A 24,573-nucleotide genomic window follows, 5' to 3' on the forward strand; every position below is an offset into this window, starting at 1 on the left:
CAGAGCAACCTGTGCAAACCCCTCATCCGGTGCTCTTCACCCTACTCTAATGCTTTGCACAGAACAACTTGGCACAGAGTGTGCCTGTGCTCATCCGTGTACGCTGTTCTTCGTCACTCTGTGCTTGCAGCCCTCTTCCCGTACTCTGCACCCCACATCCCTTAGTGCTCTTTGCACTCTCATTTTGTGCTCTATACACGACTGCAGGGGCGTGAATAGTACAGAGTTAGCAGTCGTGTTATATAAGCAGAGAATGAGAAGGAGTGCAGAGCACAGGTTGGGGCGCAAAGTGCACATGATTATGTGCACTTTGCACGCCCCAACCTGTGCTCTGCACTCCTTCTCATTCTCTGCTTATATAACACGACTGCTAACCCTGCAACTATTCACTCCTCACCTTTGTCCTTGTGAAGACCTTGTGCTCTGCTCTCTCCTGGTGCTTTGCACTCTTCACTCTATACACTCCACTCTCCACCATGTGACTGTGATGAGTCTGTGCTCCTCGCCCAGTACATTCCTCAAACCCTGTGCTCTGTAATCCTCGCGCTAGAGAGGTAAAGAGCACAGAGTTTAAGAGTACAGAGCCACAGGATTTGGAAGGACAGTGCACGGAATTAGGGGTGCAGAGTTCAGGGTGAGTAGTGCGAAGCCCTGGGCGAGGAGTGCAGCGCGCAGGGAAAGAAAGTCGGAGCAGAGGTTTTATGGACGTGGGAACTCTTTAAAATCTGAACCGCGAAATCTGAAATGTTAACTTATTGATCTGCGTGAATTGAACTTTGAACGCTGAAGTTTGAACTCTGAACTTTTGAACATGAACTTTGAACTTGACATTTTGATCTGCGACAATTGAACTGCAAATTTTGATGGGAGAGAATTGAGCTCTGAACCCTGATCTTTGAAATGCGAACTTTGATCTACGAGGATTGGGCTCTGAACTTGAACTTGACATTTTGATCTACGACAATTCAACTGCAAATTTTGATTTGAGAAAAATGAGCTCTGAACCTTGATCTTTGCAATGCGAATTTTGATCTGCGAGGATTGGACTCTGAACTTGAACTTGAACTTGAACTTTGAACTTGAGCTTGGAATTTCGAACTGCAAGCTTTTGATCTGCGAGAACTGCGAACTAACTTTGAACGCTGAAGTTTGAACTCTGAACTTTGAACTTGAACTTGCGAGTTTTGAACTGCGAACTTTGAAAGCTGAATTTGGAACTCTGCACCGTTGAACATGGACTTTGAACTTGAACTTTAAACTGGAAAAGTTAATCTGTGATAATTGAACTTGAACTTTGAACTTTCAAATGCAAGAGTTAATCTTTTAAATGAACCTTTAATTGCGAACTTTGAATACTGAACTTTAAACTTGAACTGCGGACTTTTATCTGCGAGAATGGAAATTTGAACTGCCAACGTTCAAAGCTGAAGTTTCATTTATGAACTTGGAACTCTGAACTCTTGAACATGAACTTTGAACTTGAACTTTGAACTAGGAAAGTGATTTAAGTTCAAGTTCAAACTTTCAAATGCAAGAGTAAATCTGCGAGAATTGAACTCTAAACTGCAAACTTTGAACGTTAAGTGTAAACTCTGAACCTTTGCACTTGAATTTTGAACTTGAGCTTCAAATTTTGATCGGCGAAAATAAAACTGCAAATTTTGATTTGAGAAAAATGAGCTCTGAACCTTGATCTCTGATGCGAACTTTGATCTGCGAGGATTGAACTTGAACTTGAAATTATGATCTGCGACAATTGAACTGCAAATTTTGATCGGAGAGAATTGAGCTCTGAACTTTGATCTTTAATCTCTGATCTTTGAACTTTGACCTGCGAGGATTGGACTCTGAACTTGAACTTGAACTTTTGATCTGCGACAATTGAACTGCAAATTTTGATCGGAGAGAATTGAGCTCTGAACTTTGATCTTTAATCTCTGATCTTTGAACTTTGACCAGCGAGGATTGGACTCTGAACTTGAACTTGACATTTTGATCTGTGACAATTGACCTGCAAATTTTGATCCGACAGAAGTGAGCTTTGAACTATGATCTTTAATCTCTGATCTTTGAACTTTGACCTGCGAGGATTGGACTCTGAACTTGAACTTGACATTTTGATCTGTGACAATTGACCTGCAAATTTTGATCGGAGAGAATTGAGCTTTGAACTTTGATCTTTAATCTCTGATCTTTGAACTTTGACCTGCAAGGATTGAACTCTGAACTTGAACTTGACGTTTTGATCTGCGACAATTGAACTGCAAATTTTGATTTGAGAAAAGTGAGCTCTGAAACTTGAACTTTCAACGTTAAGTTTTAACTCTGAACCTTTGCACTTGAACTTTGAACTTGAGCTTGGAATTTCGAACTGCAAGCTTTTGATCTGCGAGAACTGCGAACTTACTTTGAACGCTGAAGTTTGAACTCCGAGTTTATGAACATGAACTTTGAACTTGAACTTGCGAGTTTTAAACAGCGAACTTTGATCTGCGAGAATGGAAATTTGAACTGCCAACGTTGAAAGCTGAAGTTTCAATTATGAACTTGGACTTCTGAACTCTAAACTATTGAACATGAACTTTGAACTTGAACTTTGAACTCGGAAAGTGATCAAAATTCAAGTTCAAGTTCAAACTTTCAAAGGCAAGAGTAAATCTGCGAGAATTGAACTCTAAACTGCAAACTTTGAACGTTAAGTGTAAACTCTGAACCTTTGCACTTGAATTTTGAACTTGAGCTTCAAATTTTGATCGGCGAAAATAAAACTGCAAATTTTGATTTGAGAAAAATGAGCTCTGAACCTTGATCTCTGATGCGAACTTTGATCTGCGAGGATTGAACTTGAACTTGAAATTATGATCTGCGACAATTGAACTGCAAATTTTGATCGGAGAGAATTGAGCTTTGAACTTTGATCTTTAATCTCTGATCTTTGAACTTTGACCTGCGAGGATTGGACTCTGAACTTGAACTTGAACTTTTGATCTGCGACAATTGAACTGCAAATTTTGATCGGAGAGAATTTAGCTCTGAACTTTGATCTTTAATCTCTTATCTTTGACCAGCGAGGATTGGACTCTGAACTTGAACTTGACATTTTGATCTGTGACAATTGACCTGCAAATTTTGATCGGAGAGAATTGAGATTTGAACTATGATCTTTAATCTCTGATCTTTGAACTTTGACCTGCGAGGATTGGACTCTGAACTTGAACTTGACATTTTGATCTGTGACAATTGACATGCAAATTTTGATCGGAGAGAATTGAGCTTTGAACTTTGATCTTTAATCTCTGATCTTTGAACTTTGACCTGCGAGGATTGGACTCTGAACTTGAACTTGACATTTTGATCTGTGACAATTGACCTGCAAATTTTGATCGGAGAGAATTGAGATTTGAACTTTGATCTTTAATCTCTGATCTTTGAACTTTGACCTGCGAGGATTGGACTCTGAACTTGAACTTGACATTTTGATCTGTGACAATTGACATGCAAATTTTGATCGGAGAGAATTGAGCTCTGAACTTTGATCTTTAATCTCTGATCTTTGAACTTTGACCTGCGAGGATTGGACTCTGAACTTGAACTTGACATTTTGATCTGTGACAATTGACCTGCAAATTTTGATCGGAGAGAATTGAGCTTTGAACTTTGATCTTTAATCTCTGATCTTTGAACTTTGACCTGCGAGGATTGGACTCTGAACTTGAACTTGAGTTTTGATCTGTGACAATTGACCTGCAAATTTTGATGGGAGAGAATTGAGTTTTGAACTTTGATCTTTAATCTCTGATCTTTGAACTTTGACCTGCGAGGATTGGACTCTGAACTTGAACTTGACGTTTTGATCTGCGACAATTGAACTGCATATTTTGATTAGAGAAAAGTGAGCTCTGAACCTTGATCTTTAAATTGCGAACTTTGATGTGCGAGGATTGGACTCTGAACTTGAACTTGACATTTTGATCTGCGACAATTGAACTGCAAATTTTGATCGGAGAGAATTGAGCTCTGAACTTTGATCTTTAATCTCTGATCTTTGAACTTTGACCTGCGAGGATTGGACTCTGAACTTGAACTTGACGTTTTGATCTGCGACAATTGAACTGCAAATTTTGATTTGAGAAAAGTGAGCTCTGAACCTTGATCTTTGAAATGCGAACTTTGACCTGCGAGGATTGGACTCTGAACTTGAACTTGAACTTTTCAACGTTAAGTTTTAACTCTGAACCTTTGCACTTGAACTTTGAACTTGAGCTTGGAATTTCGAACTGCAAGCTTTTGATCTGCGAGAACTGCGAACTTACTTTGAACGCTGAAGTTTGAACTCCGAGTTTATGAATATGAACTTTGAACTTGAACTTCCGAGTTTTAAACAGCGAACTTTGATCTGCGAGAATGGAAATTTGAACTGCCAACGTTGAAAGCTGAAGCTTCAATTATGAACTTGGAACTCTGAACTCTAAACTCTTGAACATGAACTTTGAACTTGAACTTTGAACTCGGAAAGCGATCAAAATCCAAGTTCAAGTTCAAACTTGAATTGAATTGAGAATTGAATTCTAAACTGCGAACTTTGAACTCTGAACGTTAAGGTTTTAACCTTTGCACTTGAACTTTGAACTTGAGCTTGGAATTTCGAACTGCAAGCTTTTGATCTGCGAGAACTGCGAACTAACTTTGAACGCTAAAGTTGGAACTCTGAACTTTTGAACATGAACTTGAACTTGCGAGTTTTGAACTGCGAACTTTGATTTGCGAACTTTGAAAGCTGAATTTGGAACTCTGCACCGTTGAACATGGACTTTGAACTTGAACTTTGAATTTGAACTTAAAACTGGAAAAGTTAATCTGCGATAATTGAACTTTGAACTTTCAAATGCAAGAGTTAATCTTTTAAATGAACCTTTAATTGCGAACTTTGAATACTGAACTTTGAACTTGAAAAGCGGACTTTGATCTGCGAGAATGGAAATTTGAACTGCCAACGTTGAAAGCTGAAGTTTCATTTATGAACTTGGAACTCTGAACTCTTAAACATGAACTTTGAACTTGAACTTTGAATTTGAACTTAAAACTGGAAAAGTTAATCTGCGATAATTGAACTTTGAACTTTCAAATGCAAGAGTTAATCTTTTAAATGAACCTTTAATTGCGAACTTTGAATACTGAACTTTGAACTTGAAAAGCGGACTTTGATCTGCGAGAATGGAAATTTGAACTGCCAACGTTGAAAGCTGAAGTTTCATTTATGAACTTGGAACTCTGAACTCTTAAACATGAACTTTGAACTTGAACTTTGAACTCGGAAAGTGATTTAAATTCAAGTTCAAACTTTCTAATACAAGAGTTAATCTGCGAGAATTGAACTCTAAACTGCGAACGTTGAACTCTGAACGTTAAGTTTAAACTCTGAACCTTTACACTTGAACTTTGAACTTGAGCTTGAAATTTCGAAATTTGATCTGCGAGAATTAAATTCTGAACTTTGATCTGCGAGAATTGGACTCTGAACTCAAGTTCAAACTCGATCTGACAGAATTTGAGCTTTGAGCTTTGAACTTAAACTTGAATTTTGGTCTGCGAAAATGGAGCTTCAAAATTTGATCAGAGAATTTAGCTCTGAATTTGAACTTTGATCTTTGAGCTAAAATTTTGAACTGCGAGCTTTGATCTGCGAGATTTGAACTCTGAAGTTTGGAACTTTGAGCTTGGAACTTGAACTTGGAACTGCAAAGTTTGAATATCGAACTTTGATCTAGGAGAATTGAACTTTGAACTTGAAGAATTGAACTTTGAACTGCGAACTGCCAACTTTGAAATGCGAGCGGTGATCTGCGAGAATTGAATTCTGAACTAGGAGCTTTAAGCTCTGAACTATGAACTTTGTACTCGGAACATTGAACTTGGAACTGAGGACTGCATAGTTTGCATTTTGAACCTTGATCTGCGACAATTGAACTTCTGAACTGTGAACTAAAAACTGTGTACTCTTAACTTAACAGTTTGAACTGCGACCTTTGATCTTCGAGAATTGAACTTTGAACTCTGAATTTGAATTTTGAACTCTTAACTTTGAACTTGACTTTTGAAGTTTCAAAGTCGAACATTAAACTGCAAATGCGAGTTTGAATTGCGAACTTTGATCTGCGACAACTGAACTCGGAACCCTAAACTTTGAATTATAAACTGCAAATTCTGCACTTTGATTACTCAACTTTGAACTGTGAACTTGAACTGCAAACTGTGATCTGCAAGAATTGAACTTTGAACTGCGAACATTGAACTCTTATCTCTTAACTTCTGATTCTAAAATTTGAACTCTGAACTCTTTACTTTGAACTGTGATCTTTAACCAATGAACTCTGCACTGCGAATTCTGCATTCTGAACTTTGCATTTTGAATTAACTGCGAATTATGCCTCTGACTGAACTCTGAACTGCCAACTTTGAACTCTAAACTTGCGAACTTTGAGCTGAGAACTTTCAACTGTTGACTTTGAACTGCGAACATTGAACTCTGAACATTGATATCTGAACTTTGAACTGTGAAATGCGAACTCTGAACTTTGAAATCCGATTCTTAACTTTGAACTCTGATTTTTGAACTGAGAACTGCGAATTTGAACTCTGAACTTGGAACTCTTAACGGCAAACTCTGCAATAAGAGCTTTGTACTTCAAACTTCGACAGTAACACTGCAATTTGCACTCCTTATACAGTTCGCACCTGTGAATTGTGAGCTCTGTACTCATAAATTCTAACAAACGGTAAGAAAAGAAAGATGCTGTGAGAACATTAATGGCAAGTTCAGAGTTTAATAAACTTCCCAAAGATTCTAAATCAGTTATTCAAAAACAGATAGTTTTGAACAAGCTTTGTGCTTTAAAAACGATGAGGATAATGTCTGAAATAAATGCCGAGGAGAGATTTGTGACAATCCGACCCTAAAAGACATACAGGTTAAATTTGTAGTGTGAAATATAGACCTCAGTGATTTTTCGACGAATTCACATAACTATTTATGCTTTACAAATTAACACAATCTAACATTAACGCAAAATATAATGTACATTACAAATATATTTCAGGAAGTTTTTAAAATACAATTACAAAACAATATTATACAATATCGAGTGGCTCAGAGTGAAATGGGAGGAATATTTATCGCTCCGTAAATTCTGGACTTTTTCCATTTCACGAGGCGAAGATCATTAAATTAAAATGTTATTCCAATACAAGATTGGTTGGAAAACCAGAGCTATATTAAATTACTAGAGCGCTAACTCCTCATTCTTGGGCGCGGAGACGCTTTGAAGCCATCCTGGGGGCAGACATTTTGAATTCATGTGGGCGTTTGTAGAGCATAATCATCAAATTAGATGATTTTATATTGAAAGTGTACTCTAAATTGCAACGCGCAAGCTCGTCACCGATGGTGTTTTTTTTTAAAGTCATGTTAATCATCCCGCAGCTGATACGCGCACGTATTGCGCTGTTTGCGTAGAGCAAAATAAAATGCTCATTTGCTGATCGTACTTCGCGGTTTTGGGCGTATCAGCTCCAATAACGCACCTGTACAGAATACAAACGCAGATATGCAAATTGACGCACAGCATACGTACACAATTTCGAGTTTTCCATAGGTGTTTGCACAAACATGGTACGCCCAGCAGGAATCACTTTGTCAGCGCACTAGTAATTTAACTGAGCTCTATTTGGAAAACGTATTTCTTTCTCCAAACGACCCCTTCACGAAAATGTTTGGACCCAACTCTGTAGTGCTGGCTGAGCCTTTCACACCAGCATGCATTTGCACACAAATACATCATGGAACAAGAATGATCCCAACTGTTGAATAGTATTTCCCATGGGCGAATGGGGCTTCTTGAGCCCCGACGTGAATGGGAGCAATAACGAATGTCACGTGATGTCAGTTCCACCTATCAAATGACAAGGATCTGTATGTCGGTTATATAAAATATAATAACAACTCAACTCCACGCCAAACCAATAAACAATCAATAAGTTTAAACAATGTGGTAATTCCAGAGAATGGTCACAAAACAAAAGTTCACTAGCAAACTGATTGAAATAAGTAAGTATGATTGTTAGTGCACCTCAAATGTTTTTGGTGTGGGTGACCGTTTTGGAACACTGGCTGGTTTGTGCGTGTAGAAAAGAAGGCACTCCAGCCACTGTTGCGCTTCCTTGCTGGAATTTGCTCGAAGCTTGTAACATCTTTCTTCAGTCTGCACAGTTAAAGTTTTATCATCTTCAAGTGCCACAGGAACGCCTCGCAAATAAATCGACTCCACATTTTTTTCATTTTTCCGCTTACTATAATAAAGGTGACCATTTGTTGTTAGCTCAAAGAAGCGTCTATTCCATGAAGAGGTAAGCGGCGTCTTGGTGTTGCTAAGTTTTTCCAAATAGCCTTCTTTTGTTGGATTCCAAGTCGGCCTCCTGTCTTGCCTTTTGTTCTGAAATCCCTGCGAAATTAAATAAAGTTCTGTCATTTTTAAACATTACAACCATTTAATAAGAGCAGCATTATTTTAAAGAAATTAAAAAAAACACATGAAATTAAATAATTTGTAGTTGTCTCTTTGAAAGCCATGACAATGGATTCCAAATACATGACTAAATGAAGGACATAAGTCTCCGTTGAGTTTGCACTTAAAACAAAAGTTTAAGGAGGGGAGATATTTAATTTTTGAGAAAAATATAAATAGTTAAAACAGTGCTCACTGCTGATCTCTGAAAGTTGCCAAATTATTTGAAGAACCATCAAATTTGACAACTCTCATAGAACATCAGTGAGTATTGTTTTAACTTTTTACAATTTTCCCACTGTTTGCCTGGTGGAGTAATCATCCACCGTCAGGTATCTACGATAACCCAAAGACAAATCCGTGCTAAATCCAATGATCTGGTGGTTAACTTCACGTCACTCACAAAGAATGCTCGTGTTCCTTACCGGTCTTATGCTTTTTTACAAATTTATATTCATTTTTTATAGTTTTTATAGGTGGCATATGGTAGGAATTGTGACTGGCTGGTCCAAATCACCAAACTTGGCTGAAATTAGTTTGGAAAGGGTGCCTTATTTGCATAAAGCGTTAAAGCCTGCCATGTAATATATTTATTCCCATATTTGGGTATATTTTAATTTTGTTCATTTATTTGGAAAAGTATATTTTGGGATTCTACTTATATATCCTTACTTAAAGAATATTTTCTAGAGCATATCAGAGACTGGATGATTACGAGGACATACTAAAGATCCAAAAATGGTTACCATTGTACTCGTGCATTTTTGCGCGCATTTACCTTTTCCTCAGATATCAAGTAATCTTTCCAAACCGCAGTATTGACGAGCTTCAAATTCACAATGTGAAAAATGATAACATCTTGATATTTAGCCCCCCCCCCCAACAAAAATATTTTTAAAAAGGAAAGGGGATTAAAATGAGGTGGACACCTGGGCAAAAAATCAATGTTATTAATGTTGACATGATTTTCCATAAGGTTTTAATAGGGTAACTAGGCCAGTGAGCAACTTGATGATTTTGAAGCTCATCAAAACCGAGGTTTGGCAAGACTATTTAATATCTTGAAACAAGGGAAATGTGCACAACTTTAGGGTATAATGGTAGACATTTTGTATCGTTACTATGTCCTCACAATGATTCAGTCATTTAAATCTGTTGAAAAATGCTATTGGAATAAGGATGTGTAAGTAGAATCACCAAAATATACATTTTAATTTTTTTTTTAAAAGCAATAAGAGGATTTATGCAAATTAGGCCCCTTCCCGGGAGCAATTTGGTCATCCCTCGCACCACCATGAATACAGGGAAACGTGCATACTCCGTTGCTGGGCCCCAAACATATAACTTATTACCATCCAGAACACATCATTTTCTTAACAGTTAAAGGGACCCTTAAACATATTTTGTTTTTATTAAATTTTTTCCCGAATTCTTATGATTTGTTTAGAGCGCTCTAAAAGATGCTTCTACTGAAGGCAAGATGTGCAAGTTGTACCTTACCAATGACCATTGTGTGGCTACTCAAAAATGATTAAAAAGGAGATCACCTTTAACTTTTGCATTTTGTTCGTTGGAAACAACAGAAGTGCTAAAAATCTATTATACACGGGCGTTTAACACAACTAATCCAATGAAGTTTCAGCTCAGATAATGCTGTATATTCCGAGAAAAAAAAATTCTAGAATCTCGATTTCATATCAAACATATTTGAACTGGGCCTGAATTCAGCGTCCGAAACACGTTCTACAATCGGCCACTTGTTAAACAAGTCAAAGACAAATTTCCTTTCCTAAACACTCTTGTTAACACGCATTAACATTACAAATTTAGGGGATATTTCATATTATTACATCCAAAATGAAGTTTACTGTTTTTGAATACTTCATGTTTTGGCAAAATGGCAGGGATTCTCTAACAAATGCTAAATTCTGTTCAATTGTGTCCTGACAAATTTGTACAGACAAGCTTAACACATTTTTATATAGTCAAGTCGATATTTATAAATTATAGTCAAGTTGATATTTAAAAAATGTTCAATTAAGAGATTTTGTTTGTGTAGAAGTTGGTAACAGTTATTTTACCTAATAGGGGGTGTTGAATCAGAAAATGGTGATACCATTACCAAGCTGAATGATGAGATTAAAGGGGTGTACTGCGATTTTTTTAATTTTTTTTTACCTTTTTAACTGTACATTTTCAAACTCCTCACTGAACTCATTCGAAGGAGCTAACAACAACTTAAAAAACAAGTCAGGTGTGTTTACAAACACAAATGCCCCGCAACCGTGACTGTTCCCATGACATAACACCACTCTTTCGACATCAACTAACACTAGGTTCAGACAGGCGTTCCAGAGTCGCGCCGAACCAAATGAAAGTCTAGATTTGAATTAAATGCGTCAAAAGTCCGACGTCTGAAACAATTAGGATCGACTTGACGTGCTCGATGGCGAAAGATCGACTGTTGGAGTCATTAGAACATCTCAGGAGCGACTTGGTTTCAGACGTCGCTCTAGTCATGAGTCGAACTCAATTCAAATGTATGTAAATGTATGTAAATAAGCAGTGACCTTCAAAAATAAGGACTGCAGGCAATGTGTTTAATGCGCGACGCAGTGCCTTATAATTTAAAAGTTTTCTTTTTGCAGATTTACATCCTTTCAAACACGAGATTTCGATGTCGTGTTACAGAGCAAAAACTTACAATATATGTACGTCCCACTGTCACCCCAATACAACACAAGATGCATTTTTTTTAAAGCAGGAAACCAAGACTTCCAGTATCCATGTTGTACAGGCACGGCGCAGTCTTGAAATACAAATTGTTCGTACGTGGCGTGACGTGCAAGAGATAACGTGAGCGCACATGGCGTACGTGTTCATAGATATAGAACGTGCTAGCTGTCTTCTTCGATACGTGCGCACTTCGCGCAGTACGTTCTCAATCAGCGTCGATGCAGCGATTACGTATTACACGGCCAGGCGAATAACGTCGACCTGGAGTCGCTCTGGACTCTGGAACGCCTGTCTGAACCGGGGGTTACATGTACCTGGGTCACATGGAACGTTCATTGACATCATTATTGTTTTCTGTAGGTTATATTTGAATTAATCCCTATGATCTTAGAATAAATATAATGTGTTTTTTTTTTGGCTTTTCTGTTGGGAAGTCATTGTATGTGATGTAAAAGAGTGAGTGAATGTAAAGAGACAACAAAAAAACACCAAGATTTCTATTGTTGTAGCCACTGTGACCTTGACCTTTCGGCCCCAAATGCAATAAGACTTCTTAGGATTACCAAGAACAATTCACACACCAAATTTGAAGTTCATATATTAAGTATTTCTCAAGTTCATAAGATGGAATTTTGCGTCGGGGTAATGTAAATCAAATTAGGTTTTGCCCTTCACCGACGTATGCTAATGTACATCAGATTCTAACCAGCCAACCGATCCCATTAGCTTGGTGGTCAAGTGGTAATATAAGACATCTGCACTAGAAAGCAGGAGGTCGTGGGTTCGAGTCCCACCTGAGTGAATTTTTTTCAACTTTCACTGGGGAGGTAACACACTGAGTATACAGTTTTTATACGTCGGTGAAGGGCAAAACCTAATTTGATTTACTTCTCAAGTTATCGCGCTGACAAGATTTTTTTTCTGGACACACACCCACACACACGCGCACCCACCCATGTTTTTTTTGGGGTAGTTATGGGGTACTACTATTGTCCACTTGACTTCCCTTCTTTTACTCTCCTTTGTTCCTATTGTTCCTATTGAAATCTCAAACTCCATAGCGTTTTACATACGGGGGTACTAAGATTTCGAAAGACCGACTTGTAGGGTACCATAGCCTTGACCAAGGCTTTCAGTTTGTTTCCATACGAGCTTGTTCCCACTACCGCACACAGCGCGCGCCGCGACACTATTACTATACCGTTAGCTTAAACGACCCTTGCGTGTGCTTTGTGTGCATGTACGCACACCCCACACACACTTCTGCAAACAGCCGTACAGTAAATCGAGGCAGAGGATAGCCTTGACGCAACCGTGTAGGCTCAATATGATAATTAGTACGCGCTATGGTAAATAGTCTTCTCTCATTGGATAATGGCTGCCAAAAAAATGAATATTTATTAAATTGCATAATGCGACCAAAGGTTTATAAACCAGACGTCCCTGTGGTAACAATAATCATTGTAAAACACCCCCTTGAAATCTTAAATAATAGTACAATAATATTTATATAGTTATACATAGTTTGGGTCGAAAATGAAATGAACAGGATCAAAAATTAGACTTTTCACAAAACGGCGAACGGCCTACAAACCGCACGCCGGCAAAAACGATGTCACCGCGCACAGAGACCACTTCGGGGCCGTCAATTGTAGGCACCGACCGGGCTTTTTCCTTCAGCTAACTTAAGACTGATTTTAACTTGTATGAATGAGTTATAAGTTATATGTCGTATCATGGAGGAATAAGAACAGTACGACTAATATATCGACAGGGTACGACATATATATGTTGACAGGGTACGACGAATATACCGACAGGGTACGACATAATATGTCGACAGGGTATGACATATCACACATATGACATAATGTCGACAGGTGCCGGTATGACATATATGTCGTGCGTACGATCTTATATGTCGAGTCGACAGGGTACGATATGTCGCATACGACTTTGTCGTACATAAGTACGACTTAATATCTCGTGTGTACAACATATGAATTTTTACTCGTACGTTCGACTTGTTTGTCGAATATGTCGTACATACGACATATCTTGTGAGTACGACTTGTATCTCGTATGTACGACATATGTATTGTAACTCGTATGTATGACTTGTATGTCATACGACATATAGGTACGATTTATATGTTATACCTACGACTTACGTGAAGTACGTATGTCATAGGTGACATACAATTCGTACGTACGCGTTAAAATACATGTGTCGTATGTATGAAATATATGTTGCACATGGTACGAATTCAGGGAGCGATTTTATTCACCAAGTCCCTATATGACAGTTTCGTATATTTCAATCCCAAAGTCAATACCTCGTTTCTTGCAGTTAATTCCTACGGTTGCAACATGAATAGATACGAGTTAACCTGCATTCGATAAATTTGATTGGATATCGTGTAATATATGCGCATCAGAAATTCTCGGCCGAGTTTGGCCGAAAATATAAAGAAACACATAAGGAATTCGCCACGGTTGTGTCAAGGCTATCCTCCTCGACTTACTGTACGGCTGTTTGCGGAAGTGTGTGTTGGGTGTGCGTACATGCACACAAAGCACACGCAAGGGTCGTTGAAGCTGAAATTCCTTCAGATTATAGACAAACGCTTCCCCAAGGAACATAAACTTCACAAAGTGCTCAACCGGAACACAGTAAAGTTATCGTACAGCTGCATGCCGAACATGAAGGCAACGTAAAACAAGAGGACGACGTCGGTGGTAGAACATGCAGTTGCCCCCGAAATGCCCGCTGAACGGGGAGTGCCTCAGCAAGAACATCGTGTACCAGGCCACCGTCACGAGCGAAGGCAGGAAGGAGGCATACATTGGGCTGACATCCACAACCTTCAAGGCGAGACTGGCGAACCACAAGCAGTCATTCCGATCCGAGAGCAAGAGGGCGCAAACAGAGCTAAGTAAACATATATGGGACTTAAAGGACGAGGGGAAAGACTATGAAATCAAATGGGACATTGTTCAGAAAGCACTGCCATACTCTAACGTAAACAAGAGATGCAATTTGTGTATAGCAGAGAAGTACATAATCATATGTAGGCCAGATCTAGGTACACTGAATAAGAGAAGCGAAATCGTCTCCAAGTGCAGGCATCGAGACAGATGTGTTCTTACTTCAGTGACGTAAACGCATACTAACTTCAATGACGTAACGCGCGTAACGCGTGCGCTTGATTCGAAATAAGGTAAGATGCTACTTGTATTCTATTTTTCGTCATTCTGTTGATGAGTGCCTTATGGTACGAAACAGTCTGTCCAGAAGAGAGATATGCCACAGTTTGTTTAACTCATATTCTGAATTTATTGCATATATATATATATTATATATATCCAATGAAATCGTATAAATATATTTATCAAGCCATTTTCAAAAAGTTTAACTCACTTGATTTCTAGATGCTGAAAATAATTTTTATCCCGAAAAAGTTCTAGCGATTGCTGAGTTTATACTGTCGTATAAATTTTTACTGTTGTGGTATGCTCCTGCATGTACATCTTTAAGTGCACTGTCAGATTTTCTTTGTTATTACTCGAAACAGAAAAGGATTTGTAAAAGGCAGTAACAAACAGAAGTTACAGAATTCGGGCAGATGAATATGAAGATGATTGGGTAATTAAGATTATATATTAAATAAAGGAGCACAATTGTACGGGGAAAGCAATTTTATAAAATAGCTATGTAACCAACTTGTAAGAGGGGCATTAATGTTCTAACAATATCCAACTGGAAATCTCTGTGTGAAATGTCCTGCTGCCTTCATACCAATTTTTAAACATCGTTAACATTTGTGTCCTTTTCTGAATATGGACATTAATTTTACTGAGATCTACACTTGCCTGATGTCGTAGGTATTTATCTATACTGACAAAAACACGCTATATACATTTAATGCTCTTTGTATACATGCAAACCACATGTAATTGGCACAAAAGAGTAACCCCTCTTAAACATCATGTCTTTTCCTGAACACAGTTGTGACCTATTAACCGTCCTATACTTATAACTATCACAAACTATCAAACAACCTCACCCCTATCACTCTTGGTAGCTTTTGTAAAGGCTGGTTAAAGGGAAGATACAACATTTGCAAACATCAAAACACAAAATGATCAAATTATCATGAAATATCTCACTGGATTGTTAGGGAATGACAGTCTTAAGTATCCTGTAAAATCGTGGCTCCTGGTGTGCTGTCATTTTCTAGAAAACTTGTATTTTTCAAACACTATTTTTCCAACCAGCATTGGAGAAAACTGGCTTAAAAAAAAACAACTGCTCCTAATTTTTCACATTTAGTTACTCCGCATTTTCTTTGCAATTGATTACACACCTGTGAAGGGGTACAAGCCTGCTAGACTGATTCTCTGACCATACAATTCCCCTAAGTCTATAAATTGCTCCGCCTCATCTTAAGTGGGGTCAGGGAACCAGACTACAAGAATATGGTTGGTTTTCTTGGATTTCCCAGCATCTCCGAACCCAAAACGTGAAGCAAGTCAGTTTAACAATATTTGCCATAACATACTAATCCTCCAAATCCATTTATTTCTGAAAATTGCAGCAAAAGCAAATGTTGTACATTCCCTTTAATGCAGTTATATTATGCTTACGTAACTCCAAAACTAGCTATGTTGTGTACTTACTTTTTGGAATGGAAAAGCTACTGTATGCACAATTTTAAACAAGAGTACAGGGAATAAATTGTTCTTTGTATCTTTTAAGAAAATTATTAATGATTAAACAAACAAAAATAAGGCTTTTTAAGTTTTAAGGATTATTTTGCCACCATTTTTGACGATTTCTATGTTACTTTTAATGAACCTAAGACCCAATGTTAACGTTGACTCAATGTTTCATAGCATTTTTAGTGACTAAAAGGTAATTTTGAATTTTTGAACCATCAATGTGTGAGATCCTGATCGTTAAACAAATCCTTACAGACCATAAGGGTCTGTAAAGATATGTCCATCTGTAAACATGAGGACATGTTGTAGCTCTGAGTCAAACTTTTCCTAATTGTCTCAGGGTCCATTCCTACAAAAGAAACTCATACATCGTCCCTCGAAGATGTTCATTTTTGGGCCTGATGAGATTTTTTTGTGCAACATTTCCCGTAAAACTGTTGTTCCATGCTTTAAGTCCAACATTTTTTGGTTAAAATACATGATCGGTAAGGTAGCATAAATTGATATAGAAAATCGAAGTGAGGCGTATACAGAGTGAGTTAAAAAAGAAGAAGAGGAAACCCAAATATCAGGAACATTGTTTTAAAAAGAAGTTCTACAGTTTTGAGCACCCCAAAATGGACTGGGAAGCAACAGATATTGTCATAATCTGTGTTAGATTCAGACAGAACATGTGCATGTAGATACCCTATAAAATCCATATACAGTGCCATTTTGCAGGATGTTTTTCAATTTTTATGATCATTTAATGACATTTTTATGACCATTTTTATGACTTTTATGCTATTTTAACAAGCTCTATGCGAAGCTGCCTGTATCAATCTGTACATGAATACTTTATGCCGGGTGAAGTCTGAAATAATTGTGTATAACTGGAAGTATATAACTAGAAATATATACCGGTATCCGAATATATTTAACCAGCACGATGCAGCAGTTGCCAACAAGCTCTGACGAACGGAACCTCAGAAAATTCGGCACCACCAACGTGAAGGTGAGCACTGTTTTACCTTATACATTGTTCAACTGGAAATATACACAGAAAAAGAATTTCGGCATATGTGGGTGACACAGGAGAAAACCATTTTTTTTGGGGGGGGAAACCCAGATTGACTGGAGAGTGCTCTAAAGGTTTTGTTATACTTTCCAAGAGAATTATTATATGAAAATTCAGCAAAGACATTTAACTTTAAAGTTAACCTCTTAATATTCAAACTTTGACACATTAATTTGGGACAGATTCCTCCACATAATAACCAAATACAAATACATACCTTGTATGGCCTTTGAACTTAAGATACAAATTTGGGTCAATCAAGTCTGACATCCACTCACATTTTCCTCCTCACCCACTGATGCAGTGTTATAATTTACTCTTGCATTTTAAAGGTATAGTCCATCATTTGCAGCCATCCGAAAAGTAACTGGCGTAATTATTGTTGAAAAACAAAACTTGGTTGAAAGATAGTAAGGGGACTAAACTCCCTGTGAAATTATTCTTTCTGGCAAGCTGTCATTTTGAAGTAATCAACGAAAGAAGGCATTTCCAACGGTGGTTCTTAAGAAGCACCGTAGGAAAATTTAAATTAGTAGTTCGTTTTGTTATTCAGTGCAAGCGCGCACAAGTATTGGAACGAAGCACACGCGCGCGCGGTTGTTATAATTCGTCGGATCAGTGCGCGACGTCGCGTATAGCTGCAATTCAAAACAATTCAAAACATGATTCAGTAACTTTGGATTTGAAATTGAGATCTTAGAATGCTGTTTTTCTCGGAATGTACAGCTGAAGCTTAGCTGAAACTTCATCAGGTTAGTTGCTCAGTATCCTTCATTAGATTTTGAACTCTTTTGTTGCTTCAAACGAACAAAATGCACGAATTACAAATGATGGACTGTAGCTTTAAGAGGGTAGAACTAAAAGGGATTAAAAAAGGAATAAACAAAAAGGAACAACACGTACGGTTGGCAAACCACAAGGAATTTGGGATGAGTTATGGAGTGTAGAGAAGGGAATGTTGCTCTCCAGGGACATATGCACAGAAGTGTCTTTATTTATAAAAGGAATTGACCCCTCTAAATACTCTGTATGAGCTAACAAGATACATACCTTAAGTATTTCTTGCCCATGCTTACTGTATGGCTTGCTGTCATCTGAACTGAATGCTTTCCTCAGGGTGGCGACATGATTAGAAGTATCATCTACACTTCCTCCTTTCATGACCTTTTTCTCAGAATCGGCATCACTGCATGACTGTTCAATTACTCTTTCAATGTGTGTTCTACCCTCTTTCTTATGATATGGCTGGAGAGGCTTCATCTTGGACATTCTCCTGTCAAACAGACATTATAAAAAAAGAAGATTTTTTGTTTTTAAATTTACTTGCTTTGTTTCGTTGTTAATTTGTTGTGAGCCTTTGTTGTTTTTCCAACATTTTACTTCAATGTCTGTACACTTGCATGAAGAGTCACTTTTACCATTTCAAACCGGACAAACTAAGGAGGAGAACATGCATAAAGTGGAGAATTCGGGCAATCATATTTTTCTTCTGATTCCTATCCCATCTTTCTAGCTACCCTGGTTGTCAAATTGGTCTAGGAAACACAAAAATGGCATTTTAATATAATCAACCAACAAGGATCTCACAAACCCAAGAATCAAAGTCACAAACAGGAAAAAGCCTCAGTTCCCCCCCTTGATTTTTGTACCCCTTCCCTCTTTGTGTGGAGCACCCCCGAGCAAAAGAAGAGTTTCATTACAATGTAGACCCAGCCCCCTATTACATTTGGTAAGGGGCCCAAGACAGGACAGTATGATAAGGAGTTGTTACAACTGATTAATGTAGTAACCAAAGGATAAACATATCACCAACTGATAATGTCACACAAATTGAACGATATTGTGTCACTAACTGATAATGTAGCAAAAATTGACTGACAGAAAATTGATAATGTATCACGTGTCCAGGGGTAATGTAATAAAAAAAAATAATCAAAATCAAATGTCTAACCATATGTATCACCAAAGAAAGGATACTGTTTCAACTGAAAACGCATCAAAAATCAACCAATAATGTATCAGTATTGGCAAAAGGTGTAAATGTTTACAGATTAATTAACGTTGAATAAGTGCCTTTATTTATAGATCAGATTCCTATAAGCAATGACATTGCTGCTCAGAATGGTACAAGCTTGACTAGAAATGAATGAATGATTCTAGGGGTTGATGTAATGTTCATGATAATTTTGGTCATATATAGTAGCTTGAGTTGGTATGACTTCTCATGTGCATAGTTGCCAATCCTGGCTGATAACAGCAAGTCACAGTATCTGCATTGGAAAGATGGCTTCTCGCATCCTCCTTTCCTCTACTGCTTGTTTCCAGGATTTCTTGGCTACCAGGGACCCCTTTCTTGATGAGTGAGCGCCATGTTTTCCTGAGTTTTTCGGCTGGTGAGTGGTAAACTAGCTGCTTGATGGTGCCGTTTCAAGCAGTCCTTGTAACGTACGTAGCCCATGAGCTAGTTTCCTGTAGAAGATCGCTTTTGGTAGGCAGATGTCATATGGACAAGATGAAAACTCCAACGTAGCTGTCGTGCGAGCAGCATGGACTTAATGCTGATCATACCTGCCCTTCTAAGGACTTTGGTGTTGGTGTTGTGGTCTCACCACTTGATGTTGAGAATAGCACAAAAGTGATGAAGTTGAACCTGATTTAGCTTCTGGATATGATGTTGATAAAATGTGTATGTTTCGGTTGAGTAAAGTAGGCTTGATGGTACTACTGCCCTTGTATACCTTGAGATCCTAATTCTATATTGGGGCCATAGCCTCTGTTTATATTTACACTGATATAATTGCAAACAAGTTGTATGTTTGTTGTTTTCCTTGGCTGGTTAATACGGAAATGTTAAAATGGCCATTTATTTCAAATTGCTATCTTGCTACATGGAGTTAGTATCCAATGGTATAAAGACTCAGAGGGGACATCGGGAACATTTTAGGTATTTTTTTTTTCAATTACTCTATTTAATATTCATATAATTTCCCATTGTTGGAGTAGTTTGATCGATATTTAGTTTGTTAGCTAGTGCGTGGCTAGTGTAACACACTGTGGTAATAAATCAAGTTTTTAGATGTAGACTGTTGAATTAGTGTTGCAGACTAGTAGCTAATGGCCCATGGATGAGCAGTGAAAATGATAGAGGCAAATTCGGCATTAAGCTCTACTTTTTTTGAAAACACTTTTTATTCCCAAGAAGTTCATCTATACCGGGTACTTTATATGAAAGTATACAGATGACCACCACAGAACATACAGCTCATTGAGCTTCTGGGTGTGTTAGACTGGGTAGAAAAAGGCTGATGAGGATGGAAAAAAAAGGAATCTTTACTCAGCCTATGGTCTGAGAATCCTGAACCACAGAGCATGGTGCTGAGGAAGACCAGGACTAGAAGAGAGAACTACTCGTTGATGAGAATTCTTGTAACAACTCGTAATTTAGTAACAAACGGATAACGTATCACTAAACCAACCGATAATATTACATTATCGGTTGGTGGTATGCCGTATCTTCATTTTTTGTTGTTGCCAAAATCTTCTAAATTATAGTTGAGCAGAACCTGAAAAGTATGTGTTTTTGGTTTTCAGTAATGAGCAGGCGACCGATCACATTGAATATTAATTTTGTGAAATATTAATCATTTTAGCATTTCAAAGTGAGATTTCAAAGTTTGCAAATGCAGCTGCCAACAAAGTGGCCAAAACCTCCGAATCTGGAATAAAGTTCTTATCGAGAAAATCGCTGTTGAAGTTAATCCTTTTTTCCAAAAAATGTTTTCAACCACTTTACAGCAACAGAATTTGGAAACATTATGCACTGTCCAACAGCTCATGCTTTACTCTTTGCTAAATTTATAGTCATAGAACATTCTTTCTTAAATAAACAGTGATTAATTTATGAAAGTTTTTGCACTTCGTGACAACATAAAATGCTTACGTTTTGTCCCATTGCATTGCGCGCACCTTTTTCCACACTGTGGTGAAAACCTGAGTATGATCCCTCTTGCCCCTGCTAGCGAGGTGACTTTTGCCATGGTGAGAACAAATACAATCTGAGCTCAGTTTTTTTTGGCAAAGATAAATAAGTAAAAAAACAACATTTTGCTTTGAAACTTGATCAAATTGTTCCTGGACCAAAAGAAAAATCGGTTTTCTATTAAGATTTGTTGCATTTTGCGAGTGCAGCAAAGATTTAGTCCTTCATAAGAGGTGCAAACAACAAACTTGTTTATATACCTTTACCCCATCCTGATTATTATCCATATAATATATATGGTTAACATAGCAGTGTATCCAGACCTCCGCATTCTCCCTCCAGTGAAGCAATAGCCAGCAGTAAATTGGTCCCCTGGAAGTGTCCAAAAAGCTATACATCTATTCACAGACAGACTTAGACAGATTATTTACCTAAATATTTACCTTTTCGACCACAGATAAATCAATTAAACACCAAAATTCCACAGATTGAAGACAGAGTATCTTGGTAATTTAACTTTCAATCTCCAAAACAAATACAACTTGTTGAAAGTTCATTTGGTGACAAAGTTGGGTTGGTTATCACTTCTCAACCTTGTACACGTGGACTCATTGAACTTGTTTAATTGATCAAGTTCTTTATGTAGAAACCTCCTCCAAGGCTGTCTTCAAGCAAGCCTTGGAGGATCTCGCAAGTTGCACTGCACCACTCTCCTTATCAGATGATGACAAATACTTGTGCATGCTGAGCCTTCAACAGAATTAGGTGCTGGGGTGCATGAACGGGTGGGTGCTGAAACATCTCACGAAGGCAGTCATTGAGAGACCAAAAAGCTCCCCTCCTACGGAAGGTAATGGCTTCATGCAGGAACAGAAATGGTTGATATTCTGGCACTACACTAAGAACAACCTGCTTTGACGTTAATTATGGGGTTATATGGAGTGTTTCTTGTTTTATGTATACCCGAAATATTACATACCTCAGTGAATACAGCCAAAATGTCTGTCTTAGTCCGAATGTTATTCTGTCAGGACACGTAGTCTGAATAATCTATGTAATTTCTTGGCAACAGCTAGTGTTAGCCACAAGACACTCTGTGAAATAATTCACCTACCGGTACTCCTTTGAAGCCTGCAATTACCATCTTGGGTTTCAGGCAAGGAGCCAGCAATGTCCAAAGCAACCCTCTTTAATGAATAAACTACATGCATTTTCTTCCTGGTATCCTCTTCATAGGCGAATTCCCCCATGCACACTTTTCACATTTTCTATAAGAGCAAACATCAGCTCTCATCCAAGGCGGGACTCAAATGGGGCAAATGTTTATTTGAGCTCAATGTGGCCTCATTTTGTGTCAAGGTGTACCACTAGTTAAATTTGAAACCATTCTTCAAACCTCAAAGAATATATGTTGGTCTACTCACTTCATGGGTCCTTTGCTAAGGAACTTTTGTTTTACTACCCTGAAAAATTTCTAAGCATGTTTATGTGATTAAATAACACCCCTGGTGACAATAATGGAATAATTATATTTATTTAGCCGGAGCAGATAAATTTTAACTAAGTTACTCAGGTTATGAAGGGTTGTTGCTAAGGAGTAAAGCGGCTGCTAGGCAACATACATCTGAAATAGCATGATCATATGGTCCCAGAGGCGAAATATCATATTCATATGGACTCGGAATCTTCTTTTTTCATGTTCAGCTGTTGATATGAACTATAGTTTGAAAGGTAATTCTTAAACATACATGTATTCTTCTCAATGCTGAGCGTGGACCTTATTTTTTATTTCATTGTGTGACATCACATATCTGCTCGTGGTACCAACGTCCACAACCGGATAACTATAAGACAAGACTAGCCAATTCAAATACCCCAATATATAGCGCCTTTATCTACCAACAATTAGGTACTCAAGGCACTTAGAACAGGTAAATGAAGTTTATGAAAAATGTGAGACCCATTATGTATCACCTTTATAAGGGTTTACAAGGTGCTGCGGCGCCATATTGCAGCCACTGACAGAAGCACCGGGGCAAACCCCTTCTCTTTGCGATAAGTGTTAATAGGTTCTTTAATAAGGGAATAAATGTGTGTTCCGGAGGTATTATAACACTCTGTTTAAAACCGGTGTGAGTCTGGATGGGTAATTATCACCCATCCAGACTCACACCGGTTTAAAACAGAGTGTTTAATACAATAATTTTTATTCTTCACAACTTCTGATTTATGACCTTTGCACGGAATCAAAGCAGTACAATGTATACATGTATGCTCTGTTGCACCTGCGTCACCAGGCATTAAAACAGAGGACATGGGGATCAGATGCTCTAAATAACAAATTCGTCTTTGGGTCTGAATTCATAAGATCCTGTATAGAACAATAGTCAAAATTAATTTCTGTTTCTTTATTTCGTTTTGGGACATGAAAAGTTTGCATTTCGAAGTAATAGTAGAAAATGGGTATACATGTATAAAGCCAAAGCCCGCTGACCTCTCACCTCTTGAAAAATAACAAATCGAAAATAAGCTGGAAAAATACAGGGATTTTTTTGGGGAAAAGTGCTTGGCCCCTCTAGAAAAAAAATCCTAGGGATGCCCATAACTTCACCAGCTTTGAACTTTCCCTACCTTTGAAAGTTCATATCATGGTAAGAATTCATGAAGTAAGATCAAATATGGGTCATGGAAAAGTTCGGTTTGAATGATATACATCTCTAAATATCAACAAACTGGGTACATGTATACTGAGTAAATTGAGCCCTCGAAAGTCACCATAGGGCAAATTCCCCCCCCCCCCCCACAGTAGTGTGGTTGGGGTCTACGAGCGAATACTTACCTGTAGAGCGAATACTACATATGCATTGTTCCCTATGCCGGCAGGCAATTTGCTAAGAGTTTTACACAATAGCGCCCTCACGTGTCCTACCCACGACGCCCTGTGACATGCGCACTACGTTAGAGTCCTCTTTTTCTCAAGCGTTACTTGCGTAAGCACTCAAGGAATCGAGTATAGTGGGGAAGGAGGGAGGGGTGCTCTACAGGTAAGTATTCGCTCGTAGACCCCAACCACACTACTGTGGGGGGGGGGGGGGGGGAGTCTACATCACTCTACTTACCTGTAGAGCGAATACTACATATGCATAGACTCGCACCGAGTAAGGCGGTGGGTATACGCGAATTACCGTATGTCTACAGGGGTGTAGGACATGAGGCGTGGCCAAAGGCAAACAACACCAAACAAAAAACCTAACACCCCAGACGCTCTAGGCTTCACCTCGTAAGTGGAACCCAAAGAGCTCGTGCGCAAAAGGTCAGGGGGGTGTAACCATTATGGGGATGAACACATGATAGGTACACCTCATTAAACTCAATGCCCATAGAAATATATACATGTATATTTATATGCTCACCCGTTAGTGCTTCCGTGAGGCTCGACTGGCCGCCAGTAGCACTTCTCTTCCAGCCTTGCCATCTGCCTGGAGGACATCCTTCAGGTAGCATTCGGAGAACGTGTT

The 24,573-nt window shown here is 38.2% G+C and overlaps 1 protein-coding gene across 2 annotated transcripts in view; it reads right to left on the reverse strand.

Moving 5' to 3' along the window:
• Nucleotides 1-7,386: 7,386 nt before the first annotated feature.
• The window catches only part of LOC119739268 (protein diaphanous homolog 3-like), a 124,407-nt gene continuing 107,220 nt past the window's right edge, over nt 7,387-24,573 (reverse strand). For both annotated transcript variants that reach the window (XM_038214129.1, XM_038214130.1), the window contains exons 10-11: nt 18,127-18,349; nt 7,387-8,498 (exon numbers count right to left, since the gene is read on the reverse strand). In XM_038214129.1, coding sequence (XP_038070057.1) covers nt 8,118-8,498; nt 18,127-18,349 — 604 coding nt within the window. In that variant the 3' untranslated portion in view covers nt 7,387-8,117. The remainder of the gene's footprint in view (nt 8,499-18,126; nt 18,350-24,573) is intronic.

This window comes from Patiria miniata, unplaced genomic scaffold, assembly GCF_015706575.1.
Source record: "Patiria miniata isolate m_02_andy unplaced genomic scaffold, ASM1570657v1 HiC_scaffold_30, whole genome shotgun sequence".
In the NCBI taxonomy this organism is placed as follows: Eukaryota; Metazoa; Echinodermata; class Asteroidea; order Valvatida; family Asterinidae; genus Patiria; species Patiria miniata.